The following is a 27829-nucleotide window of genomic DNA, read 5'->3' as shown; positions in this document are numbered from 1 at the left end:
CATATATATACCGTTCGATCCTGCCACCGATCGTTGCTTCAGTTAAAATACAAATATATAAAAATTAATTAAGTATTAAATGCATTTTTTTTTGTGTGAGTTCCTCTGGTTCTCTTCTCGTTTTTGTTTTTCTTTTGGGGCCGGGGGTCTGTGGAAAAGCAAGAAAATCCTTGGACAAAGAAAATGTTCGTTGTTTGGGAAACCTTTTGTGTACAAATATGTATTTTTGTTGGATTAATTATAGATTTAAAGAATTATAGTTTTTTTTTTGCGGAGGCGCGTGGAAAGGCTGAGGTGGAAAACGATTAGAATTGAAGTTGAAGTTTGAGCTAGAATCGAAAGCATTATCTTTTACATTATATACTCGTAAATTTATTGTCATGGTAAACACTTGTTTTTTGTTTTCTTTTGATAGTTAATAGTATTTTGGTTTTTCTTGGAATTTTCCTACTAGTTTTCTGCGAGACTTTTCCAAAAGGTTTTTCCATTTCTTTTTTACATGCTAACGTTTCTTTTTGTTTTTATTTTTTAGTTTGTTAATTGTTAAATAATCTTTAATAAGGCCAAATTAAGTTTTTGTTTTCGTTTAACTTTAGTTTTAGTTGTAGGCTTAGGTTCGTATGTATATTAAATGTTAGTTGTGGTTTAGTTTAGAGTTAGCTTTAGTTTTAGTTGTAGTTTTAGTGGGGTGTTCTTCTTCTTTAGCAGCAGCCCGGCAGAAGGCCTAAATGCATGAGGCGGCCCTTCAGGGAGTCCCCGCATCGAAGGTGCGCGTGGGGGTCCTCGCCCTTGGCCGAATGGAATGATCTAGTAGGTGTGTTCTCTCTCTCTATCGATGATTCGAGCGGGTAGGGGTGGGGTTTGGGGTAGGGCTAGAAGCGTAGCTCGGGGGGTTAAGTAAAAGAGCTTGAAACGCGCTGCAAGCGGTGGGTTTTCCATCTGAAGAGGGGGCGGAGCGGGTCTTTAATACAGTTTACAGGGGGGGCTAATACTTTTGAATCCTCGGGGTGTGGTATGGTATTGTCTGCGGTTCATAATCTGTTTGTTTGGTCCGGAAGTTGTGTGTTCTTTGAGGAATTTCATGCAAATGGTAACCCTTCCTGGCTCGAACGCTTAAAAATTAACGATATACACATACATATCGATGTAAACTATAAGAAATAAACATTAAATCCATCGAGGAGTGGAACCTTAATTATTTCTGAGTATTCTGCAGCACTTGGTACTGGCCGGGGGCGGGGGGTGGGGCGTGTAAATTATACATAAATCTAATGTAAAAAAATATAGATACACTCTATATATCCATGGGGGAACGGCCAAAACTGGCCGCGACTTAGGCGCTAAACTAAAAACAAATTGTGTGTTAAACTAAGCGAATACTAAAAACAAAATGGATGCAACATTGTAAAAAATAATAATAAATTCGCTCCAACGAAAGGTTTCCTCCTCTTCGATCCGATCATGCTCTCTCCGTTCCCTTCCTTCCTCCTCTTCCCCTTCTTCTTCTCGTTTATATTGCTATAAAAAATATCTCATCTATCGCTCTGTCTCTGTCTCTGTCTAGGGTGCACTCTATCTCCTTCTACGTGTTCCTGCACATTTTTGAGATTTCTGTTTCGTTTCTGTTTTGTTTCTGTTTTGTTTTTCTTTTCTTAAGTACAGCTGTAAGTGCACTGTTAACGACCACTGTTATCGTTTACATTTAGCGGGGACACGCACCCGTCGCGACCGCCGCTACCGATTCGCGACCAGCAAAGACACGCACCACGGCCCTAGTGGAGCAACATTTTGGCATTGAAGAAATCAAAGGCGGGACCCCCGCCGTGGGACGGAGCTGCCGAGGGCGGCGTGGGTGGTGCGGCGAACCGCACATTTCCCGCCCCCGATGGTGGGGCTGGGGGCGGCGGAGGCGGCAGCAGGCCGGCGTGGTGAAAGAACTGCGGTGGCGGCTGTCCAAATCCTGCGCCCGAGAGCAGAGGAGGTGGCGGCGCCGTGGGACGATGTTGTTGCTGCTGTTGTTGTTGTTGCTGATTGGATGGCGGTGGCAGCATCACTCCAGCACCAGGCACGGACGGTGGCCAGGAGAGACGCTGCTGCTGATGGTGCTGTTGGTGTTGGTGCATCCTCTGCTGCTGCTGCTGGAAGGCGGCCATGGCCGCCAGCGGATGCGGATGAGGATGCTGATGAGGGTGCTGGTGCTGATGCTGGTGCGGATGTGCATGCGGATGCGGCGCGTAAGTGCTGCTGCTGGCCTGGGATCGAGCGGCGGCTGACTGGCCGCGACCACGGCGACCGCTGGGCGCCGGTGGCCCCGTTCCCGAGGCGGCTGCTGAGGCGCAGGTGGGCGGCACTGAGGTGTCGCTTACCTATTCCCTGTACGGCTTGCAGTAGGAGTAGCGGTGGTTCATGTGCTGGCTGTAGCTCCCCGAATGCGAGAAGCGCTTCAGGCACTTGGAGCACTGGAAGGGCTTCTCCCCGCTGTGCAGCCGCTTGTGCTCCGTCAGGTGGTGCTTGTGCTTGAAGGCCTTCGGGCAGTCCATGCACTGGTAGGGTCGTTGACCTACATACAGAAAAGGGTCAGAGGTTAGTCCGGCGATCAGTGGGTAATCTCTCGCGGGGAGTACTCACCGGAATGCTCGTACTTGTGCCTCGCCAGGGAGCTCTGCTTGGCGAACGCCTTGTCGCACTGGTCGCAGACGAAGGGCAGATCCGGATCGCCGGCATGCCCGTGGGTCTCGGCCTTGCCGCGACGGGGCTTGGGGGGCATCAGGCCGTTGCCGAAGTCGTCCTCGTGGGAGATGCGCGAGTCGTCGTCCCGCCAGGAGCGCTTTTCGGAGCCGCCCGGACTGAGGCTGGTGCCGCGGAAGTCGGGCATCTTAATACTGTTCATCAGGGGATTGGGGGCGTACTCGCCGCCAGGGCGCATCTGGAAGAGGGCCTCCATGGGGAGCCGCTGCATGGGGAGCATGTACTGGAGTCCGGGGAAGGCCTGGCCGCCTCGCGGCGTCGAGCAGTGCTGCGCGGGCGTGACCTCGAGCTGGCTGGGCGGCGATGGAGGCGGACCACCAAAGGGCCAGAGGGCTGCCGCAGCGGCGGCCGCAGCTGCCGAGGACTGCTGCAGAGAGGCGCCCGACGAAGGCGACAGCGAGGCTGGCGACATGGAGGCCGAGCTGGAGAACTTGCGGCTCAGGTTGATGGCCTCCTGGAAGTCGGCGGGGCCTGGCTGTCCGGCAGCCTGCTGCTGGGGCAAGCCGTACGCGGCAGAGTGGTCGCTCTTGGGCGTCAGGGAGTCGCGCTTCACGGACAGATCCAGGGGCTGATCCTCGGTTGTGGGACGGCTGGCCACTGGAGTGGTGGGCACTTCATTGGCGGCAGGAGCTGCCGAGTGGACACTGGCATAGCTCTGCATCTTGCGCTCGCGGGACCGATTGTTCTGGAACCAGACCTGGACCACGCGCGGATCCAGCTGGAGGCGGGCCGCAATCATCCGGAACTCGTCGCGACTTGGCCGCGCATTGAGGGCGTAGTGCTGCTTCAGCTGCTGCTGCTGCTCCTCGTTGATGGCCGTGCGCACGCGCACCTTGCGCTCGTTGCTGTCCGGACGCGGCTCCGTGTCGTTGTCGTTCTCGCGCTCCTCCTCCTCGTCGTCATCCTCGCTGGCAGAGGGCAGGGCAAAGGACGCCTGCTGGTGGTGCTGCTGCTGCTGGAGCTGTTGGTGGTGCTGCTGCTGCTGCTGCTGCTGGTGGTAGTGCTGCTCCAGCTCCTCCTTGATCAGGCCGCAGAGGACCTTCTCGTGCTGCACCAGCTCCGTGTGGTGGTTGAACTGCTTGTCGCAGCGGCTGCACCGCAGCTCGGCGGGTGTGTCCCCCCTGGGGGAGGAGACAGAGGCTTCGGGCTGAGCCGACGCCATGGCCTGATCCTCCTCCACGGAACGGGGCTCCTCCTGCTCCTGCTTGAAGGACTTGGGCGAGGGCGGTGCACTCTCCGGGAGTGGGGTGGGCTCGCGGCTGGGCTCCTGCTTGATGGGAGCAGTGGCCATATCGACGACGGGTTCGATCTCCTCTGGCATGGTCTGGGGGCTGGCCTGTGGCACCATACGCTCCTTGGCCTCAGCCTCGTCGATGTCCATCACCAGCTTGGGCTCCTCCGGCGTCTCAGGCTCTTCGTGCTGCTCCTGCTCTTCGCGCTCCTCGCGTTGCTGCTGCTGTTGTTGCTGCTGCTGCTGCTGTCCGGCGGCCGTCAGCTCCAGGAGCCGCTGTATGCTGTAGGGGTGGACGCGGGGATCCAGGGCTGCTGCCATGAAGGGATTGGGGAATGCCAGCAGGGCCGCATTCATGTAGTTGGGATAGAACGGCGGAGGAGCTCCATTCGGTGCCGCGGCCTGCGCCTGTGCCTCGCCGGCAAAGTAGATCATGGGATTGGGCAGCGGAGGCAGGGACTGTTGCTCGGACATCTTTCCGGCGCCGTTCTTGGGGCCCTGCAGGTTCGTGGGCGAGCGTCGGGGCCCGGCGCCAGGACTCTTCTCCAGGCGCTTGAGCAGCGCCCGATTGTTGTTCAGCTTGAGGCCCATGCTGATGCACTTCTTGGAGGTCATGTGGGAGGAGAAGCTGCCGGAGTGCGAGAACCGCTTGCCGCAGTTGTCGCAGCCGAAGGGCTTCTCGCCGGAATGGATGCGCACATGCTCCTTCAGGTGGTGCTTGAACTTGAAGGCCTTGTCGCACTCCTTGCACTTGAATTTGCGCAGCAGCGCCGACTCGTCGTGGCTGATCATGTGCCGCTGCAGGCGGTACACATTCGCGAAGGCTTTGTGGCAGATTCGGCAAGTCTGCAAAAGGCAAGAGTTAGAGGGAGATGGTTATAGAGTATGTGTATTGTGTGGTTTAATACAAGGTGAGACATGTCCTAAGATCCGCTCTGTCGCGGGCGTCAAACTAGCTCCGTTTCTTTCACCTCGTATGAGCAAACTTCAATCCTCTCTTTTAGCAACAAGGTAGATTTGTACAAGGTAAGGCACGGCCGAAGAGAGCTCACTCTCAAGTCTCACTCTTGTAGAAATCTACCTTTTCTTAAACTGTTCCTTGCCTGTTTCCCCGCATTTGTAACCCTTTTGAAAACCATCTCGGTGGTCGGTGACGCCGCCGCAAAACCAGCCACCGATGTCATTTTTTGTTGTTGTGTTTCTGCTCTATTTAGAGGCCACATACACACGCACACACATGCAGAACGAAGACACAGAGAGCGAAAGAGAAACGAACACCAACGCACAGGTAATAAAAACTGTTTAAAACAACAAATGTATTTATTTGCTTGATATTTAACGGCTTTCTAATTTGTTTCAAGGCAAAGCCAGAGACGCAAACACACAAATCAGAAATCAAAAGGCAGCCACAGCAACCCGCGCGCGTCTGCTTGTGGCAGGAGTCGTAAATGCGATATTTTGTGATATTTTTTGACCCGCGAAAGACTATAAAACGAGGGAAATAATGCAAAAAACGACTTCAATCAAACAGAAATTCGTGCGCGCACAGCGCGAAACGAGATCGAAATGAGAGCCAGTGCGCGAGTGACAGGGACAACAGCACCGAGCAGTGCGTATCGCTCCTCGTCGGAGCCGAAGGTTGAGGTAAGGTGGAGTAATAACAAGAAACACAAGCGAAAGGTGGATAAAAAGATAAACTACGAAAATACCCCACGCGAGCGTGAGAGAGCGAGAGAGCAAGATAAGTACCGCAAGAATGCAAGCTGCGCTCAGCTGCTGCTACTGCGTCTGCTGCGGAGGAAAGAGTGGAAGCAGGGAATAAATACGCGACAAAGAAAACATTAACAAAAGTGTGTGGAAATAAACAAAAGTGAAATCAAATCAAATCAAATGAAAATGTTTCAACAGCTGATGCAAATCAAATGCTTTTTGTTTGTGCTTTGTGTTTGATTTGTTTGGCTACGAATAGAACTCGTCAGAAATGCAGCCGCGTTGCATCTGCCTTCCGTCTCCCGCCCAAAGGTGGAGCCTACGGAAACAGGGCGTGTGTTTGTGTGTGTGAAAGGGAAAGTGGAGCCGCCTCATGGTGCTGGGGGGTGGCGCATCCTCCTCCACTTAGCCGCTGCGTTGAAAGATTTGCGGCACTTTGCGGACATATGGCAACACGTGTTGTTCTCCCGCTCCCACTCTCCCATCGTGCGCCTGTTTTGTTTACCGTTAAGGCAATGAACTTTCCCTCCCATCCATTGCTCACCTTTGCTGCTTTTCAATATTTTCCATATTTTCTCTCATCAAAATATTTATTATTTTGTTGCAAAGTTCACGACATTGTCGATTGTACACACTCAGTGTCCATATTATTTGGTCGCTGACTGTGCACAGGCCTGGCCTTTGTCTTTGCAAACACAATTTCGGACTTTGGCTCGACGCGGGGTTACTCAGCGCCGGGCTTTGGCATGAATTTCAATTAACGGGCCTCGCGGCCAGCCTATTAGTCATAATCATCAATTTACACTCGAGATGAGATCAGAACGCCCCTCTTCAGTGGGTCCACATGGTCCACCGTGGACCATCCAAAAAATATCCCCACCTAATTAGTTTGTACATTAACGTGACACTGTGTTTATTTGTTCAGCAAGTGGAAAAAAATAATACATTTATACGCCCATAAAGCGTGCATAGGCTGCGCGAGGCCCTGGGGCCCAAATTGTGTGTTCGTGTTTGTGTTTGTGCTGTGTGTTAAAAAACAACGGAAAATGGTTTCCCCTGAATGGGATTTTTCATTTGAGTGAAATGTGAGCGGCGCCGGCTGTGCAGGAGGCTGGTGGCTGGAGGGCGGGCCCTGTGCTGCGCTAATGCTGAATGGCCGGAAAAGCAACAAAAATTTCCGTTTCCTTTGTTATTTTACCTGGTTTTCATTCATTTTAATGTTTCTCTTTGACTGCTTTTTGACGTCACGTCACACTCTCTTTCATTGAAGAGCGCGGGCCATCCGTATATCATTTGTCTTCAGGTAAGAGCAGAGCAGAGAGAGAGAGAGAGAGAGAGTCCAAAAAACCAGCATGGCTACCTGTTGCCCTCGCGCGCACACACACACACACACGCACACGCATACCAAAACCCGTTATCTCCGAAGTCACGCTATCTGCCTCTCGCTCTGGCCCACTCACTGAGAGGCTTAATCAGGTTGTCGCCGCGCACCGCACACCGCAATCATGTATTTTGCGATACGCCTACCTACGAACGACGCGACGCAGTGCAGCGCAGCGAGTACCTCCAGAGCGGGCATTAAACCGCAGATCCACACACAATGGAAGCGCTTTGTTGTCGCTTCGTCGTCGTTATCAATTAAATGTAACGCAAAGCAAAGCAAAGTGAAGTGAAATGAAAATGAAAATGGCAGCCCAGCCGTACAGCCATACTACTCGTACTACTACGCCTACCGTCCGAGTCCGAGTCCGAGTACAGTGGATGCCCAGCACACGTTTACAAAAGGTAAGCCGCACTCTCCGAGTGGTGCTCCATTTTGTGGATGCGTCAGCCGGATTCTTCTTATGCGCTTTATTGTTTGTATTATATTGTTGTATTCGTGATGGACTGCCAGCGGAAATGCCAATTGAAGCTACCTTTAACAATGAATGCCCCCACGAAGATGCCCCGGGTCCCAGGGGTGGACTGACTGCCGCATGACTCAAGTGCACGGGTGGTATTTTGAGGGGGAGGCAGAGCACTTGAGCTAAAGTTGGAAATTTGATGGATTCCACTAAGCATTCCCTACCATTCGCGTCCATTCCATCGGGAAACACATGGTTAAGCGCCACTCGAGGTACAGTCTGACCCCCCCACCGTTTGGCGTTGGCCCTAGCCCCGATAAGCAGTCGCACACGTGCGTTCATCTGTGCGTGTGTTTATAGTGTGGTCTCGCTCTCGCCTCTGCCATTTCGAATGGGAAAGTATTTCGGAGCACCTTCCACGAATTTTCGGGGTACACGAATGCTGCTGATAAGAAACGGGATCTCAATCGATCAGAGCGCGTGTGTGTGTACCGAGAGCGTAAACAAGTTGTTGGGGGATCAGGGCCGGAATGCGATGGGATTACGGATTAGCAATGTTGGTAAACAAGATCTCTAAGGGTAAGTACACACTCGTACACGGATCAGCAGGTGCAAAAAGGTTCATTGCCTCAGCGGGGTACTGCTTATCGTCACTCCCCTCCCCCTCCCAACCCTCTTATCAGCCTGAACGGGAATTACTTGCAGAATCAGCAGAATCAGTAAGCGGAAGCTATCAACCTCGGACCACACACTGGATCGCTTCAAAGCGCCCATCAACTTAAACGATTCTGGCACGGATCCGCCTGCGCGGGTCCAGCGGGTCCGCCGGCTACCCGGCCATGCCTGGTTAATTGCAGGCGACAAGCCTTTGGCTATAATTATAACGCAACGTAGGTGGGCGTCTGGCCTGGCGCACTGAGGCCCCCGCCTCACTAATAGACAAATCAAATGAAAGCCCCCGACCACACAGCCACAGACACGGACACGGACACAGACACATCCACAGAGGCATCGCATCCATGGATATACATAGATAATGTCTTGACAGAGCGACAGAGAGCTAATTTGTGAACGTATTTCACGATTATTCGGTGAAAATGCTTTATGCATTGAGTGACATGGGAATTTGGCCATAATAGCGCACATAATTGGCTGTAAAAGATGATCGACCAAAGGGAGATGTCTCTGGGCTTTTAGAGTGACAACCGCAGAACATCGTTGACAAAATACTCGTACGAACGTGCGTTTCAAAAGTGTAAGGGCTTTGCCAGTGACAGATCTACAGCGAGAAATCCGAGTTCATTCGCGGCATTACTGATCATTCTAAACTGGTTTCCTTTCGAAAGACAGCCTCTTTAGCTCTATGAAACGCACTGTACAAAGCTCTATACGCAGATATATAGATGTACATATCTGATAGATATAGAAACGCACCTGTCGCCTGACGAAATGCGTAAACAAAAATAACAACAAGCGACAAGCTCAAAGTTTTCTTCTGCCTCTTGCTTGTGTTTTCTGTTTTCTTTCTATTTTATTTTGTTTTGAGGTCAACGCAAAAAAAAAAATTATTAACGACGCCACAAAGAAATGTTTAGCGCAAAAAGATGAAACGAAAGAGAGGACGATACGAACGAACGATCCGTCGGAGATCGGACGGAGATCGGACATCTAACTGCTTTATAGCGAAACGCGACCCAATTTCTGGCTTATCGCCACGCCTCTGACTGGCGGCAGCTGCACGATGTGAAATACGACTAAGAAGTGGAACGAAAATCGGATGCGACCGAATCGGACGGAGATTACGCCCCGTAAGAGCCACTACACGGAATGAATGAATTTCCACTAGGGCCATTGACGTACCACCTTGCGAGAGAGAGAAAGAGAGAGAGAGAGAGACCTGAACTAATTGTAGTACCTCGAGGAATCAGAGATCAATCATCTCTCGTGGGGTTATCTGAACGGATCGGATCGGATCGCCCTGTCCGGTGGAAGCCAGACTCTGGCTTGAGGCTGGGTTAATTTAGTAGAATTTATTTATTACGTATTTCGCCCAGCGAACAGCGAAAGTTCATTAACTCTCGTGTCGGTCGGAACGAAGAGGAGGATCTTCTTCGAGATGCTTTCTTCTGTGCGGTTCTGTTCGGCGGGCTGTCTTTGGACCCTGAGAAGCACATTAATTCCGGCCATCGGGAAGGGAATTGATTAACACGAAGAGCATTAACAGGGAAATACTTTTAGCCGTTTCTGTGGTTAATTCTTTATGGGCCGCACTGCCGCATTTCTCAATATTTTACGGCCCAGAGAGAGACAGAGAGAGAAAGAACTTTCACTGGGGGATTTAATATTATTATTTTGCCATAAATCATCTGTAAATTTAACTGTTGAAACCGAAATCTGTGTGCTTCGGCCAGCGACAAATCAAATTTAATTGTTTATAAATAAAACGTTTTTCTCCGAGTGTTCCCCTCAATTTCCTCTCTCTCTCGAGAGAGAGAGACAACGCGACAACGGGAGACAGAGACCTGGCGAAATTAGTTGCGTATTAGGAAAACATAAATTAGGCGACGCCGCGGAATAAATTAAATTTATCACTTTTGATAAAAGCCAATGAGAGATGAGAGATTGAGGGACTGAGAGACGGAGAGACCGGGAGACGGAGACACGGGGCGAGAGTCTGAGAAATGTGGGTCGAGGGAAATTAGGGAAACGTGTCGTGGAAAAATTATGATTTTCCTCTTTCTTTTGCCAGCCAACAGCTGCGACAATCAATTTCACAGCAAATATTTTCCACTCAGAAGAGTCTTGGGGCGGGGGGTGGGAGGAGGAGAGGCATCTTCTTTCAAGGGAAATACCTGTTCAATGACAGAATACTATCAGCTCGGAGCTGTAATCTCTTTCGAGCTGAATCGTTAATGTTATCGCTTTTAGATGGAATTATATTTTGATGTTTCTATTTTCACCAGAAGTGTCGGGGCTTTCAATATATTTTATAGCTCATTTTTGCTGGAATCTAGAGTGTTTTAATGAACTGGAATTTGCTTTCAATTCTATTCACAGGTAATGCTTTCGCATGGCAACTCTTTCGCCTGGCAATGCTTTCGTGTGGCAACTCCATACTCCCCACAACTCGCATAACAATCTTCTATGAAGGAACCATCTTGAGTAGCACGAATCTCTTCTCACAATCCACAGGAGTGTCCAATGAAATGTCAAGTGCGATGTTCGCTCTCTGTCTCTCTGTCTAGCGATGCAGTTCTCGACTTTCTCCAGCAATCCCCCAAGACATCGCATTTCTCATTAAACATATCAAGTAACAACCGCACAATAAACGTCACGAGTGAAAAAACCCACGGGACTGGCAGAGAGAGAACCCCGAACTGGGGTCTGGGGAAATGTCTGTGGAATTTCCATGTGAAACGAAACGAACGCCACATAATTTATGGCCCTCACGGTGAAAGTTGATATAAATCTCGGGAGTAACTTAAAATTCATCCAGTGCCGAAGAGGAGAGCGTCTTGGGGCAGGGCTCTGACATGTGTGCGGGGCATGTCCGTGGGCATTGGCGGCACTACGTGTGTGCAGGAGAGTGCAGGTGTATCCCATAGGAAGCGGAAGACACAGGAACTCCCAACGATGATGATGATGACGATGAGAGAGAGGAATAATGTAAATTACCTCCTGACAGGAGCAGCAGTTGAATGCCTTTTTCCCCTCCTAAAAAACGATCTTCCTTCTCGGGGATTCCTTGAATTTGAAGTGGAAATGGACGGATGCATTACCGCACGGAGAGCATCAATTATCTGCTCTAATTATAATTATTTGAAATGTATTCGAAATGAATTACTCGCTAGCCGAAAGGCAATCCATTTGTAACTTCGGTCTACGGCCACGTACGGGTCCATGGGAGTCTATGGGAGTCCATGCGAGTCCATGGGAAAGTTGTTTCATTTGTTTGCTTTAATTGCGAATAATTTTTAAACTTTCAAGCCCCCATCCCCCCGTCCCCCGTGTGTGAACCCTTGACCTTACAGTGTCCGCAGAAATACATAAAAATACATTTAAAAGCGGTTCGCTGGAAGGACTGCTGCCGGGGGTTGCCAGGGGGGAGCAGGAGGAGGAGGGACTTGAATAAATTGCTATTAATTTTTCACTGGCTGTTCGTCAAGCGGCGGCGCCGAGACGACGGCGACTGCCACACAGAGAGACACGGAGAGAGTGCCGTCCTGGATCCGTGCGATGGGCCAGGACTCGCACCTAAAGTGCATATAATTTTTCAATTTGAATTGTCCACGCCCCAGACCCCACACACCACACACCACGGGGGTTGCCTTGCCCCATTTTGTGGCCCCATGGCCAGAAAGGTGGCAACAACCCACCAAATGAATTGTGGCCAAAAAGTTGCAACTCTCCTCTCCTCTCCCCTCTCCCTCCCTCTCTCTTGATGGGTGTGTCTGCAGTTAAGCAAATATTTAATTGCTGCACTTTTTTCTGTTGAAAGTTTGCCAGGCCCCTCCCCCTCCCCACCGTCCCTTCTCGGACTCTGGTTTTTTGAGCCATAATTTATGGGCTGCCATTTGCTCTCCTGTCAGATCTGCCTGGCCACCGGCCACCGGCCACTGGCCACTGGGCCTTCTGTCCCTCCCCGCTCCGTTAATGATGTTGACCTTAACAACAAATGTTAAATGTTGCATCAACAATGTTGGCTCTCAATGAGCGTCATGCGACATCCCCGAAGCCCCGCACACATCCTGTCAACGCCTGCGGTCAGTATGGGGCCATTTTTAATGCCTTTTCAATAAAAAGTCATGGGGGGAAAAGCCCCAGAAATAAAAAATTACAGTCCTTGGAGGTAGAAGCGATTGATACCCTGGAAGTCACTTTGGAGATGGTATAGTGATCCGTTTCAGCGGCTACTTCTGTGTTTATCGGTGCAAAAGGATGGAAGAACAGCGAAGAGTTGAGGCTGAAGCTCCTCCTCTGCTGTGCCCAGATCCTCCCACTAATCGTAGGACCCTTCAGTGCCAGGGTACACTTATCGGGAATCCATTCCGTTGCCTACTTTTGCGAGTCTCGGGCGTGATTTCCATAATGAGCAATCTGCTTTTGTCCCCCCTCCCTGACTATTATTGGTATTATTGTTATTTCTTGCACTGTTCGCTCTCTCTGTTCTGCTCCGTTCTGCTTTTTGTTTGCCGCATAATTAATTGTTTTCACACATAATAATTTAATACGGCGAACACGTGTAAAGCCAATGGCCAACAATATTAAATAAATGCAATGTGCCACATCAATTATAATTGGTTTGTTCGGCTCCTGGAGGGGTGGGTAGTGAGGCATGTGGCAGCCCGGGGGGCACTGTAGTTTGCCATGTGTCAAATGTGTGGCTGTGCTTCGGTGTTGCCATTTTGGCCTTTTCCGCATGTGTTTAAATGTTTAAATGTTTAAATGTCATTAACAAAGCCGTAAATTATATGCAACCCGCTAAAGAGTGGCCTGCAGATGGATGACTGCAGCATCCCGCAAGAGTTGCAACTCATAAACGCGCCCCACTCTCCGTTCCCCGTTCTCCAGCGTCCCAGAGTGGACCGTACTTTATTAGCTTTTTCTCTCGTGCGGCATTCGGCGGAGCGCTTAGGTAAATATTAATAACGGACAGCAAGTACGGCAGGGAAGAGGAGTGCCAGTACAGTGGTTACACGGGAAGAGGAACCCCAGAGAGAGAGAGAAAACCAGTAGAGGAAGATGTACTCTAATTCTTTCTTTGGAGATGCCTTACGTTTTTCAGTCTTTAAATCAGTCTTTCCTTTAAATATGCACTATTTTCGGAAATAATATGATACTATTCGAATTCCATGGAGGAGTACCTCTTTAGGTACAGTCGCCTCTAAGCACTAACCACTGTATTCGCACTCGTCGCAAAAAAAAAGAAACAACACCCAAGCCTCATATCATATCGTATCACTTTTTTTGGGGCAGCAAACTTTTTCATTTCGCTTCTCTGTTCCTTCCATCCGTCCATCCCATGGATGCCCATGGATCCCATATTTGGGGGATATGGAAGGTAAAAGAAGGCGAAAAAAACAGCAGAAACAACAACAAACTAGCCATATGAATTTATGACCAGAACTTGGGAGGAGTTCGGTCGGGGGATGGGGAGGATGGGGAGTGTAGCGATAAAGAGGATGGAAGATGTGGATGTGGAATGTTTTTGGGGGGAGGGAATGCAACAAAATTATAATTTATGTGGCTTTAATAGCCCTTGGCTTCGGGCTTCGGGCTTCGGGGTTCGGGGTTCTCTTCGGCTTGTAGGCTGTTCACCGACTCCAAGGTGAACCTGTCTCTCCGCTCCCCAGGCCATCTCTCTCTCCCTCCACTCTCTCTGGTGCTCCTTATCGTGTGTGAGGGCGAGTCTCAGTTTTGTTTTTTACTGTTCTTCGGCGTATGATGTGAAAGATGGCGTCGAAGACGACGACGATGAAGAAGGACAAGAAACACAAACTTATGACTGGAAAGGGGAGGTGAGTGTGCGGTGCGTGTGTGTGTGTTTGTGTTTGTTATCAGGTCTACGGCCTGTAGCAACATTTATTTTAATGACTTATCACAATGGCAGACCAGACTGTGGTCTAGGCCTAGGAATGCCTCTTCAGAAACAGAAACAGAAACAACAACTGCACAATTGGGAGTTGCGAGAGAGAGAGAGCAAGGGAGAGCGAAAACCATACAAAGTCAGATATATCGGGTCACTCGCACACACTCTGACTTTATGGCCTCTCTGCAGGTCTCCCTCCCTCTCCCGCTTTGCCCTGGTGCTCTGTGTGTCGCGTCATCGTCATCGTCCCATGGCCATTGGGGAATTTACGTTTTTACTATTTTCTCCTTCTCTCCGTCTCCGTCTCCGCCACCGCCACCCCCTTGTTCACGCGTTCCGGGTTGCTGGTAAACGCCTACGTTTTATTTTTATGTACGTTTCGCTCTCTGCTCTCCGCCTCTCCCTCTGCCGTTCTTTATCATAGTTTATTATGGCCGTTGTGTTGTGTTTTTTTCTGCCTTTTACTGATAACAAAAAAAAAAAGCAAAGAATTCCCGCGAACGAACCCTCGAGTGCAGGGAAAAACCTCAAGTACGATACGATAATAATAATTATTTCTTAAATACGAAAAAACGGAACCCGTAGAGGTTCGGCCCGGAGGTTCTTTAACTTTCAGTACGATTAAGCACGAGTTTTGTATGGTACAAGATTTCCACTTTATCTGGCTGTAATTATTCCCATATAACCATATAGTAGGGAGCACTCTTATGTTTCGATTTGTCAACAGGAAACGTGGGCGAGAACGTACCCTCATGCAGTGCCTAAGGTTTATTCGATTCGGATTCCGAACGCGACTCTGTACTGGGCACCGTTGCTCGCTGTCCCGTTATCGTTTGCTCATTTCCCGTTAACCAAGAACAAAGCCCACGCATTGTATTCAACGTGATCTCCGTCCGTGTGTCCGTGTGTCCGTGTGTGTGTGTGTTCAAAGATCAACCGGGGCCAGAGGCCCTGGACCTCTTCTGAGGTCTGATTACGGGACTCATGAGTAACGATCCACGAACTTTAACACGTAAGCATTACAGAGGAGGCGGAGGAGGAGGAGGAGGGGAAGGGGGGAGGAGGAGTAGGCTTATCAATTTCCAAGAAAGAATCTTTAGAATTCTTTCTTTAGTCATTGCTTCGAGGGGATATACATACATACATATGTACATACACACTCCGAGGGAAAACAGTATTCAAATGAGAGTTTTCTTGCGATCCCGCCACTAATATTCATCAAATTACAATGAAAACTGGTATATCTATAGACAATCTCTACCTAAACTATTGTAAAACTAAGAGAGACTGATCTTAATACCCTGTTTTCCTATTCTAACTCTTATAGATCCCGAGATCCAGCAGTTCTTAGAGACACTCACCTGAGAGACATTCTGTGCCGTGGGCTGGCCCCCAGTGGGCGAGTGGAGGAGCTCGTGCTGCTCCAGCTGTTCGCGGCTGCCGAAGGCGGCGGTGCATTGCATGCAGGGGTAGGCGCCGCTCAGGTCGCCCGTGGTGGAGCCCGGACTGGAGGTGGACCGCGGGGCGCTCAGGTCCAGATCGTAGGCGGAATTGCTGCCCACGCTGCTGTTGCTGCCCGGCAGCTGGGGCGGCAGCAGCTGCTGCGCCTGCTGGTGGAGCTGCTGCTGTTGGAGATGGTGGTGCGACTGCTGCTGGTGCTGCTGCTGGTGGTGGTGGTGGCTGTTGGGCGAACTGGCGGAGGAGCTGACGGAGCGGGCCGACTGCATGGCCAGGGCGGCGGCGGCCATGAACTGGGCGTGCAGGTGGGAGGGCAGCTGGGGCGGGGCTCCGTGCGAGAGGTGGGCGAAGAGATCTGCTGCGGCGGTGGTGGCGGGACCCCCCGATCCCGGAGAGCACATGGGAGAGATCTTACTGCTGTTGCTGTTGTTGTGGTTCTTGGCCAGATCACTGTTGTTGTTGTTGCTGGGCGTGGCGTGGGTGACGGCGGTGGTGGCGGGCGACTTGGCGTACCGGCTGCCACTCAGATTGCTCTGCTCGTCCTCGGCATCGCTCTCGGGCTGCACGGCGCCGCTGGAGCCGCGACTGGCCTCAAAGTTCAGCTTATCGTGCGGGTGCTCGCTGGCGATGTGTTCGCTGAGGGACTGCAACGGGAGGACTATCGTAGAGCCCTCTGAAGGGAAGGATATCGACGTGGACCTACCTGAAACTCTGTGAAGCGCTTGTGGCACTGCGGGCACTTGACCAGGAAGTCGTCCACGGAGACACCTGGCTGGGCGTGCTGCTCCTGGCTGCCACCGGAGCCGTTGCTCGCCTTGCTGTGCGGTGCCTGGTGGTGGTGCAGACTGGAGGCCAGGGAGGGAACTGCAAAGAGAAGGAGAGCGAAGAGGAGAGAACAAATTAACTGCCAGTCCGTAAAGAAGCGAAAAGAAACGAGTGCCAAAGAGTTTCCCCAAACAAAGAACAGCCTCAGAGAATCCCCAAGGGCCTCTGGGGATCAACTTAATTTCGTGGCAAATCAACTTCTGCAGGCCCCCCCTCCGCCGTTCCTTTCCTTCCACGCAATGGACGGATGGTTCCACGTAAGGCGATGATCTCATGGCGATGCCAATCAGCCAGAGAGCCAACCGAAGGAAAAGAAAACAGAAAGCGAAGAAGGAGAAGCAAGAGAAGTGAAGGAGAGGAGATGGAGAACGAACGCAGCACACAACACACTTGAGAAGAGATGAAGATCCAAGAAAAAGACGAAGCAGAAGAAGAGTTGCTTTAATCAGTTCATGAAACGCGTTCGAGCACGTCCAAAGGGGTGGAAAGAGAGAGCAGATCGTGAGAAAGAGTCGGCGGATACACAGAGAGAAAGATAGAGTGTGGATCGCAAGAAGCAGATTGCTTTGTTCCAGCGATGGCGATGCCGATGCCGATGCCGATGCCGAGGGTCACTCAATGGCTGGTTTGTCTCTCTCTCTCTGCCTCTGTCTCTCCCTCTCCCTTTCTCTTTCTCAACTTTGTATCTGAAAGATTGCCAAGAAGGTAGCAGAACAGACTCCTCCACAAAATGGAGTTTCTGCCGCTGATTCTCTGTTTGTATCTGTATCCCACACATCGCCACACAACGGCACACATCGCCACACAGCGACAGAGCAGAGTCTTTGTTCGCATTTGAGCGCTACCTTAATTTAAGCCAATTAACTGCTGCAGGGGGAGACGGTAGGCAGAGAGGGGGGACGGGGGGAGAGAGTCCAGAGAAACAACAGACCCTCTCTTATAGGGGCAGGCGGGCCGTAAAATTAATGAAGCCTCTCCGCACTCCACAGTCCACAATCCACAGTCCACACTCCACATAGTAGTACCTTTAGCCAGAAGTTTGTATCTGTGTATCTGCAACTGCTGTGCGTTGCATCTGTGTATCTGAGGGATGGCAATCAAGCGTCAGATATCAAAAAGTTCATTGCACGTTTTCACTTTTTATTATAGGCTAAAGCGAAAGGAAGGGCACTGAAGGGAAGGGAATGTTAATTGATTTCGATACAGTTTGATTGCAGGCGAAAGATGCGGGCTTCGATCGGTCTATAAGTCAGCGAATGGAACCTTAGGTTCTAGTTGCAGGAGTGGATTGTACTTAGATTGTGAGATAGAGAGCATGGAACATAATTATGCTTGGAATCCGACACTGATTTGGTTCAAGATGGAGTCAGGGATTATATCCCTCATGAAGATTACCGCAAAGAGCTGATGGGATGAGAAGAACAAGTCGGATTGATCAGGATGGTAGTGATGGTAAATAGTCAGGGCGTTCTTACATTGATCAAACCGAAGAGGATTGTAGATTGATCATTCCACATATGGTTGTAGTATAAAGACAGGGAGTGATCATGGTCGGATTGATATTTCTCAAGGAATATGAGTTACAGATTGGTGATCAAAGGAAATCCAGGAGAGAAATATATCATCAAGTGGTTCATAGACTATAGATTTGTATTCCGTAATTAGGACACCAGTTCCTCCCACCTTGCCTTTCCTTTCCTTTCCTTTTATGCATTCTTTTTGTTGCCACTTAAGAACCCATTAAATGCAATCAAAGGGAACAGCTGACAGTGGGACAGGCATTAAAAGCCATCCATCAAAGCACGAGGAGATCTCTTTTCTATATTTTCCAGAGATCCAGCAGCCACTCGCGTGAGTTAATAATTTTAATTCGAAATTCATTTCCCTGCCGTCTGCCTAATGACATTTTTATTAAAAGCTGTAAAATCCGAGAGGGAACATAGATACACCAGCACACTTTTTTATGGCCCTACAGTCGGTTTCATCAGCATAATGTAACACCGAAAAGAAGTGAGGAGGGGGGAGGGGGAGGGGGAGGGACAGTGCCCGTCAACAAGTGTGTCACCCGCTCATTTAGCTCAATCAATTTTTTCATAACCGACGCGACGCTACGCGGAATCGGAATTATTAACGCAATCGCAGCCCCAAAGGAGGAGGAGGACGAGGGGGAGGAGGATCCATAAACATCCATCCCCTGCGAATTTCCACCGCTCGCTTTCCCCACTTTTCCAACGTAAGCGGTGTACACAGATATCGAGATATTGAAAGTGTCCCGCAAATTAATTTCAATTTATGCGCCCCAAGAAATTAAGGAATTTTTCGTGTATTTTCTGTGTGTTTCTTTTGGGAACTGGGCATTTTTGAATGGTTTGTTTATTTCGGTTTCGACTTTCAGTTTTTGCCTTCAGAAGGCCTCCTCTTCTCCTCCTCCTCCTCCTCCTCCTGTGTCTTTCAACTATTTTGCGCTTAACGCGAACCAATTGAAGTTGATTGATAGTGCAGAACAGAACCGAACCGAACAGAGCAGAACATACCAGAGAGAAACATAGAGAAAGACAGAGAGTGGAGAGAGGATGATGAATTGCTCAAAGAGCATTGCCTGAAATGTGCCAAAGCAACAGAAATATTAATCTAAAGAAAGTGAGAGCTACGCCACAGAGCAGGTACTCTAAATAGAGAATATCCCTAAAAAATACCAAAGAAATAACGAAAGATGGCAGTAGAAGGGAAGAAAATGGTTGGAACTGAAAGAAAGATGAAATAAATCAGGAGGAAACTTATAAAAAATACCAAGGAACAGCAAAAATCTATGTTGATATCGATTCATGATTAAATGAATCACTTTTCGTACTTCAGAGAAGGAAAAGATAAACAAACTATAGAGATCAAAGAATAGTGGTATTACTGTAGAAATCGGTAAAGTAATCAAGCATACATTTAGGAAACCCATTAAGAATATCAAGAAATACTCGAGAAAGTATAGTGATATCTGAGATTCATTCTCCTCAAAACAAGGGAAGATTGCCTACAAATCGAATGATATTCGATGGATCAGAGATCTGCTACAAATCGATAAAGTAATTTCTATAAGAATCGCAACAGGAATGATCTTTATATTTTTTATTTTCAAGGATCTGAATAGGGAAAATGGGAGATATATTCCTCGTTCCCTTTGGTACTTCTATGTATTTCTAAAATCGTAAAGCTAAAACCAAAACAAACCGAAAAAATGAAATGTTTTGGACTTTGATAGGGGGGTGGGAGGTGGTGGTTGGGGTGCCTATTTTTTGTAGGACATTATCTTTCGGTCGATATAATTTATGTGGAGCCACACGTTTGCCAAAAAGCAATCAAAATCTGGCAGGGCTTTCATCAGAGTGAAATCCGCTGGAACGGTGTCAAGTGTTTGTTGTATTTGTATTTGCATCTGTATCTGTATCTTTGGCTGTGTTGTTGGTTCACCTGTGCGGCATTCAACACGCGCACACAGAAATAGACACAGAGAAGGGGGAGGGGGTGGATAGAGGGGGGCGGGTATATGTGGCAGATGGGGTAAATATTATAAATAATACGTAGATGGGATGGCGGCATAAATCAATGGGAAAAATATCCCAGCCGAATGTTTGGTTTGCTTCGCTGAAAGATACATTTGTATCTGCACACAGCATCGACCTCACTAGAGACGGCTCTGTGCTGTATCTGTATCTGTGGCCATCCGTGTGTCTCTGTGGCACCCACTAATTTTATGTGCCTTTTTTATAGCCAACTTTTATTAGCCAGACATATTTCGACTAAGCCCGGCTAATGCAAATTTATTTATTTCTGCTGCTTGCCTTTTCTTCTGTTGCTGTTGCTCTTGCTTTTGCCATGAGAATGTGAAACCATTTTCCACACATATAATTTATACCTGTCCCAACGATTTTCCCCGTGATTTTCTTGAGAGAAAATTCCGCAGTGGGGCCCAAAGTGTTTTTTAATATTTCACTGACAGCCGATTGTCAAACAAAAGAAAGGGAAATCCAAACCGTTGACACTTTCCCTCCCCAGGTACGGCTGCGGATGTGTCTAATTGTTTAGGAGAAATTGCTGACGCAATTGCCGACAAATGGACGACAGGTGGCGCCTCCCAGGGTGGCGGTGGCGGTGGCGGTGGCGGTGGCAGGTGCGGAGCAGGGGCCCCCTCGACGGTGCGGATGATGATGATATTTAATGCAAATAAACATAAATTTTAGCACTTAATTATAAACAGACTCGATCCGAACGCTACTCTGCACTCATTTGCAGTCAATGAACGTTGTTTTAGCATATTTATGGAATAAATTCCCACTGCAAAACGGAATCGAATCGCATCGAATGGAATGTAATGGAAAGCGGGCTACTTAGCTAATTGCCAGTTGAAAAATGACACTATCAGATACAGGATTACTATCCCCACTGCACCTCTCTGTCCCCCCCTCCCTCTGCTGTTGGGTTCCATTAATTATTCGCATATTTTTGTAAGGGAAAACCTGTGGGAAGGCCGCGGCCCGACTGTGAAATAGTAACGAGTAGGAGTCGCGCTTTCTAGGAATAGAGTACCTTATCGGAGTGTCGAATACGGGTAGGTAGATATTTGATCAGATCAGTTGTGCAAGCGAAAACCTGTGGGAAGTCTCGTTTGCTTCTATCCCATGGAAAACTATGATCGATAAATGATCGATTTGTTTAGAAATGCGAAGGGTCAATCGATTGCCCAGGGAAGACTCTCCGAATACCCTTCCTCCGTTCCATTGTTTCCTTCTCAAGTGCCACTCGAGAGAACGAGCACATGAGCGGCATATGGCATATGGCCGCCGACCAGTCCCATAATCGGTCTCTAAATTTGGAATTGGGAAACGCTCCGTCTACCTAGAGAGGTATCTCTCCACTTTGGTGGCACCTTTGGCCCTGCTCCCTGGCCCGCTCTCCCTTCCATTGGGAATGGGCACAAAGGTGCCTCCAAGGCCCCTCAAGTGGAAAGGCAAAGGTGCAGAGCCAGTTGGAGTTGGAGTTGCAGGCAGTCGGGGCCTGCAGACTGCGGCTCCTATAAATAGAGATCGTCGGGCATCCTATCGGGAGGCATGGCGGGCAGGCAGAAGGCAGAAGGGAGACTGAGCGAAAGAGAGTTCTACTCTTGTTTTGCCCTTTACTTTTATTTATTTGTACAGCCAGGGCGATGCTGCATGCTGCATGCTGCACGATGCACGTTGCACGTTGCACCGTTGCTGGTTGCAGGCAGCCACGTTTATTTTATTTGTAGCACATTTTGCTTTGCTGAGTGTGAAATTTTAATAGCCAAGCGAGCCGTGTCCGTGTTCGTGTTCGTGTTTGTGTCCCTGCCACACGAGAGTCTGAGACTCTGCATCTCCTGCCGCGCCAATCCCTCGGCTTACACATATGGTCTGTGTGGCAGGACAGCGACAGGGGTACGCCAGGGGCTCACCAGGGGCAGGCAATGGCATATGTGCCCCAGGTCCGACTATTTCTGTGATTTACCTTGAAAAAATATGCAGAAATGCGTGTGATGTCGGGTGTGGGCGTTCTACGGCCTGAAATTGGAGTTGCATTTGGAATTGCTTGAGACTTGAGGCGTGAGGCGTGAGGCATGAGGCACCGCGATGCGCTGGCACACACAGAAAGCAATTAGAGAAATATGCCACAGACGGGAAGAGGGTCTGTTAGGGCAGAGGGTAGAGGCGGCAGTCTAAGGTGTAGAAATACTTCAGCGGAAGCAACAAAACTGAAGAAAAGTGAGCGAATATTTAGTGCAGATACGTTTTCAGTGCAAGATACTTTGCCAAAAGCATTTCCAGGCATTTTTCAAGTGTCTGCCCATCAGAAAATACTTTGAAAACGTATAAAATATCGATATAAATGTAAAAGATACTTTTTCCTACAGAGTATATTTAAGATACTTTTCGCAGAAACATTCCCACACCTATAAAAACTTAATAGAACACTTGAGTACCATAAAATATGTTTCAAATTGTAAAAATATACTTTTTCTAATAGAGTATCTTTAAGATACATTGTGTAGAATCGTACCTAGTTGGCTAGAAATACGATAGCAAGCTTCAATTTGCATTAAATAGGTTTTAAAGAATCCAAATATACATTTTCTAATAAAGTATCTTTTCTAGACTCTTAAAAATACTAAACTGAGCTTCAATTTGCATTAAATATTTTGTTAAGTAGTGAAAGATACTTTTTCCAACAAATTATCTCTAAGATATTTGTTATCGTGTGGAAAGATACTTTTCGATAATTTATAAAATTTTTCGTAGATAAAACACACTGTTTTTTGCAACATTCAAGGCACCTTTATCCGCTATAATTCTGCATGAAATTATTCTCATATTTCAAACCCCGAGACCGAAAAAATCTCTCAATAAAGCGAAATATAACCAAAGTTCAGCTTAACTTGGCTAATTGATATTCACTTCGGCCTCGATTCGTATATTTCTATGGAAAGCGTGGGAGAAAGATGTGGAAAAAGCGAATCCTCATGCAACTGAAACTTTTTTCCTGCTTTTCCCGCTACCCCTGCCCTGCGTCCCTGCGCTCTGGAGTGGCCCCACAATAGAGTCGAGCCGTTGACTATTTTTTGTTTATTTAAAACTTTTAACAATTATTGTGCAATTGTGCGAAATTTATTGCAATTGAACGGCAATCAGAGGGGAAGTGTGGAGCAACCCCCTGCCCGCCCCCCCCACGCCTTTGTAACCCTTTGCTGGCAGTGCCTCCTCCGCTTCGCCTCCTCCTCCTGTTGCCCGTTAACCAAAATCGTTTACATGTTAAATTGTGCCTGCCACATGCCCCATCCTTCGGAATACTCGCACTGCTGCAGCTGCTGCTGCTCCTCCTTTATTTTTTCGGTAGCTGCAATTTTGCCTGCCCTTTGGCAACACCTTTTTTCAGAGAGAGGCGATGGCTTTGCCAGGAGAGTGGGAGGAGTGCTACCCTTTGTTTGAGCCCCCCCGATTTTTTGGCACTTTTTTTTTGGGAGCTACAGAAACCGAACCAGAACCAGAACCAGGACCAGGACCAGGAATTGTTGTCTCGTGGTGCGGCGGGGCATTAAATAAATAAGAAAAAATATTCACAAAAATTGCAAAAGCCAGGAAAAGGCGGTGAGAGTGGGGCTGGATGCGACTGGATTCCGTGCAATTTTCACTTTACAACTGTTTCAAAGTTATCTTTGTTTCAATTGTGTGCACAAGCGGCAGGCAAAAGGCGAAGGGGAGCAGCGGCAGAACAAAAAATATTGGCAAACAATTTACTTTGGGGCTTCTACAAAATGTGAAATAAAAGTAAAATGTGGCAAATAATTTGCCCAAAGCTGCGGCAGGTTGAACACTGGAGAGAATCTGGAGAGCGGGGAGCGGGAGAGAGAGCGGGGGCTTACAGGATATCAAAGAGGACTTTCCCCTCATTGATTTATAGTCCTCTTTTTTTCCGTGTTTGTTTGTTTGCCTCTTGTGGAGGATCCTGCTGCAGCAGCATTGCTTCTCAATTGCAGCTTAAAGCAGCGCACAAGATACAAATGTATCTACTGCTGGATGCTCTACGAGAGCATCTCTGAGGTAGAGTTTCTTTGATTAATCATTTTTGCATGCCATTTGCCAGATAGTTTTTGGCCTGAAGTTTGTCCTGCAGAGAGTCCTGCCGGCTGAGGATGAGGAATTATATAAATGGCAGCAGCGACAGCACCAGCATATAAAACTGACATCCACCGACAGGGCACTCCCCCCTCCCCCCGAAATGATTAATTATAAATGTATCTGCGCATCCTTTGGGGATGGATATCCTCGATTCACTAATCAAAAGATGCAGCCCGTCAGATAAGCGTTTAATTTCAGGGCCCCGAACGAAAGTTCGATCTGCCCGCTGCCCCCAGGAATATTAGATAACTTTTTTGTTGTTTTGGGGGCGTATCTTAGGTGATAACAAGGCGGGAGACGGGCGGCAGACAAGCGACAGGTTTTGCGATGCTCGCTCGATGGCCAAAGGCCTTTGATTTATGGACTTTTGGAGCAATTTCGAAACGCGACACAACACACGCCCCAGCGCCAGCAAACAGCGGCAGCAGCAACAGCAAAAGAGCAGCAGTTGAAGCAGCGAAAATTAGTACAAGATACATTCTTTCCACACAGATAGATACTTCTTTGGGAACAGAAATCTCAGTGTATCTGGCGATTAATATCCATCGCGGCCGCAGCTGCCCAGCGCCATCAAACGGTAACACAACAACCGGAAAAGTGTACCGTGTCTACGGCTCCGTCCCTGGCTATAGATACATTTGTATCTGTACACACGTATGTGGGCCAACCTGTGCCACAGCCACCGGCAGAGCCACCGGCAGCGCCGTCTGCTGATCGATTAGCAGCGCTATCTGCTATCTGTTGTGCCCCGTGTTCGAGGGCTTTTAGAGATCCACCCACTGCCTGGCCCACTGCTTGGATGCCTGGCTGCCTTGCTGCCTACTTAAATAGCCATAAATTATAATTTATAGTTTTTTGTCGGAGAGATGTGGTTCCCTCCTCCCCCCTTCTCCCTATCTCTCCGTGTGCGTGTGTTTGTGTGTGGAACATGTGCAATTAATCCGTATCTTTAGGTGGCTTATCAATTGTCAAACCGAAACAGAACCAAAATCCGTATCTCTGCACCTCCCTGGGTCGTCTCTGTGGTGGCTGTGTGGGCGTTGACAATCTCCCCGGTATTGCGCCATCCATCGCTGCATTTCCCCCGCTCCTCCTCCGCTGATTTCCCGCTAAGAGTTTTCAATTAATTTCTAGTTTCTTCACACCTTCTTTTAATGGGTTCTTCCTCCCGACTCTTTCCCGATGGATGCTCTCGCTCTCCCTCTGTCTGTCTGTCTGTGTGCGCTAATGATGATGATGAGCTCTGATCACTGACAGTTTTATGCTTTGTTTAGACACACACACATCTTTTGTATCTTTGAATCTTTCGAATGGCTACCAATATGGCCAGAAAAACAGGTTTCTTTTGTGGCCAGAAGCGTGAGTCAGGTTCTACCTGTTCGCCTGCGCATGCCTCAGACTCAAACCCTCTGAATGGTGGTTGAGGTGTGCTGCAGGTGGCAGGCGCCTCCTACTTGCGGTCTCTTTTAGGGGATGTACCTGTGCCTGTACCTGTACGGTTGTATCTGTGGAATGTGCCGCCAAGGCTGTCGTAAGCAGAGTGTGTGTGGCGTTTGCCAACAAATCAAATTGAAATGTGCCTGCAATTGGCTGCGGGCTATCCTCCTTCTCTCTCTGTCTCTCGGGGACAAGTCCCTCGCATTGCAATGTATTTTACGAGTGTTTTGCTGCTGATCAAGCGAAACCTTCGGCAAAGGGCAGAGGAGAGGGGAGATCCCTCTCTCTCAACCCACACACTCCCTGGAAAATACTCCGATACTCGTGGCGTAGGAGGTAATCCGATGCCTTGCCAACGATCCTTAGTCTCTCGTTGTCGTTTTTTCTACTGCTCTCAAACTTCTTCGCCATCTTCCACTCCGTCTCCTTGCTGTTTCTTTTTATGGTTTCCCCCCGGGTTTTCTGAAGGTAAAGACCACACAGGAGGTCCACTCTGCGCTCTCCGCTCCGCTCCGTTCTGTTCCCTAAGATGGCGACGCTGCTTCGCTTGGGATCTCTGGATCTTGAAAACTGCTAAGCTTTGCATTTGGGAACGCTTTGGCGCGCAAATCTTGAATGAATCGAGAAAGCAGCACACACATTTGTAGATACACTCACACAGATGCACTCACATACACAAAAGTTCAATTGCATTTTAGAGGCTGGCTGGCTCGATGGCTGATAATGAAAAACTAATTTGTAGACAATATTTTGTATCTGTCTGCCTGCCTCGGATTCGAATGATGAGTGTGTCCCAGTGTATGACTCATCCGAATCACATTCGAATGGAGGATCAGATCTTATGGATGGACGGATGGATGGATGGATGGATGGACCTTCACTTACACTGCATGGTGAAGGCTGTGGACGATGGCATGCTCTGCTGTATGATGCTGTTATCCTCTTGGCCAAAACGTGAAGACGACGGCGCCAGGCAGGACAACATCTGGAATGCTTTTTTGCTGTGATTCGTTATTGTTTTGGGGGGATTCTTTTCGGGCTACTCTTCCGCTGAAGTTCTCTGTTTTCGGTTGGGGGATTTATTTGGGTTTGGATCACTTGGGTGAAAAGCACACACGTGTTGTAGCGGCCATTTGGGATGTTTGGATGGCTGGCCCTTGGTTTATCTCTTAGATACTTTTTCGGATTTTTCTGATTCTTGATTTTTCACTTTTTTCTACAACTTTTCCGCTGCGGTGCGAACGCTGCGCGTATTATTTTGATTACGATTTTTGTGAGTTGGCTTTTGGGTTCGGTTTTTTGTGTGTTTTTGTGTGTGTGTTCTTTTGCTAGGGGGAGCAGCGCGCGTGTTGCCGACGCGACGTCTGAATGAATTCTGAATTTCTGTTTGGTCTCGACGCAAGCATCCTCCGTCGTCGTACTCGTCGTCGTCGTTCACGGATTATTTTCGCTTCGTCGTGCGACGAACCGGAGAGGCAGAGAGAAACACCCCGGCCTGCATGTATATTGTATCTGTATATTGTATCTATGTGAGGGTGTCTCTGCCCCGCGAGTGTGTGTGCGTTAGCCACCACCAGAGCAGCACGTTCAGAGCAGAACCTCGTTCTCAGAATCTAACAGTCGGAAACGGTAAACGCAACGGCAGCGCTAACAGCCTGCTCTGCCAGTGCTTTATCGTAAATGTTAGCCCTCTGTTAGCCCTCTGTTAGACTTCTCCTCCTGCAATGCCCTGACGTAAGCCAGCCACGTCACGTCACGTCACATAAGGGTGCGACATATGGCACGGGAATACGGGCAATACGGGTTTCGTGCTGCCGCTGCCGCTGCCACTGCCACTGGATTTAATTATAATAACATTTGGTCGAATGCAGAATTATTATGTTTCGCTATTGACTCACGGACTTTGGCTAGCGCTTTTCCATTGAGTTTTCATTCGTCCTCTAATTAAATCATGCAAAATATTTGCCTTTTTAGGGATTATTGCATTTATTGGAGGAATTAATTCGCTGAGATTAGACCCGTTTGTAGGCACAGGTTCGAAGTTGTTGATTCGGAAAAGAAAAAGCATCTGGATGTTGATTCTTGAAGCTTTAGATATTTTTGAATGCTTTGGGATTATTAATATTAAATTTCTATTCTGTTCTCCCACTGTATACTTTTTTCTTTAAGAATTTTCTCATTGGCGTTGGAATATTAGCATAATTAGGAATATTTATTCTTTAGATTAATTATTTTTAGCTAAATCCATACCCCATTTAACTCTTACGAAAAAGGTTCTCTAAATTCTAAAACTATTTCCAAATAGAAG

At 48.4% G+C, this 27829-nt stretch overlaps 1 protein-coding gene and 1 long non-coding RNA gene across 5 annotated transcripts in view; one reads left to right on the top strand and one right to left on the bottom strand.

The window, feature by feature from the left end:
• Positions 1 to 87: 87 nt before the first annotated feature.
• Positions 88 to 26848, bottom strand: LOC6595177 (zinc finger protein 1). 4 transcript variants are annotated; one of them, XM_026985778.1, is made up of 5 exons: positions 26407 to 26848; positions 16284 to 16444; positions 15484 to 16224; positions 2629 to 4825; positions 88 to 2560 (listed from the first exon to the last, which is right to left on the bottom strand). In XM_026985778.1, the coding sequence occupies exons 1-5, from the start codon at positions 26504 to 26506 to the stop codon at positions 2367 to 2369; spliced, it is 3393 nt and encodes a 1130-aa protein (XP_026841579.1). In that variant the 5' UTR covers positions 26507 to 26848; the 3' UTR covers positions 88 to 2366. The 4 variants fall into 4 exon arrangements, with proteins under 4 accessions (XP_026841579.1, XP_026841585.1, XP_026841583.1 ...); XM_026985784.1 differs by lacking the exons at positions 15484 to 16224; positions 16284 to 16444; positions 26407 to 26848 and adding an exon at positions 7758 to 7790; XM_026985782.1 differs by lacking the exons at positions 15484 to 16224; positions 16284 to 16444; positions 26407 to 26848 and adding an exon at positions 5083 to 5352.
• Positions 7350 to 27829, top strand: part of LOC113565106 — a 53666-nt gene continuing 33186 nt past the window's right edge. The window contains exon 1 of the long non-coding RNA XR_003408449.1: positions 7350 to 7474. This is a non-coding gene — a long non-coding RNA (uncharacterized LOC113565106). The remainder of the gene's footprint in view (positions 7475 to 27829) is intronic.

The sequence above is a fragment of the Drosophila persimilis genome, unplaced genomic scaffold (genome assembly GCF_003286085.1).
Source record: "Drosophila persimilis strain 14011-0111.01,24,50 unplaced genomic scaffold, DperRS2 tig00000000-arrow-pilon, whole genome shotgun sequence".
Classification (NCBI taxonomy): Eukaryota; Metazoa; Arthropoda; class Insecta; order Diptera; family Drosophilidae; genus Drosophila; species Drosophila persimilis.
Note: the sequence above shows the minus strand (reverse complement) of the source record. Positions and strands in the feature narration are given on the sequence as shown.

Excerpts from the sequence above, each read along its gene's own strand:
- LOC6595177 (XM_026985778.1), bottom strand. The coding sequence starts at position 26,506 with ATGTTGTCCTGCCTGGCGCCGTCGTCTTCACGTTTTGGCCAAGAGGAT. Across the intron at positions 16,445-26,406 it reads CACAGCCTTCACCATGCAGT|TTCCCTCCCTGGCCTCCAGT; the intron begins GTAAGTGAAGGT and ends TTCTCTTTGCAG. Across the intron at positions 4,826-15,483 it reads CGGCACAGAATGTCTCTCAG|ACTTGCCGAATCTGCCACAA; the intron begins GTGAGTGTCTCT and ends TGCCTTTTGCAG.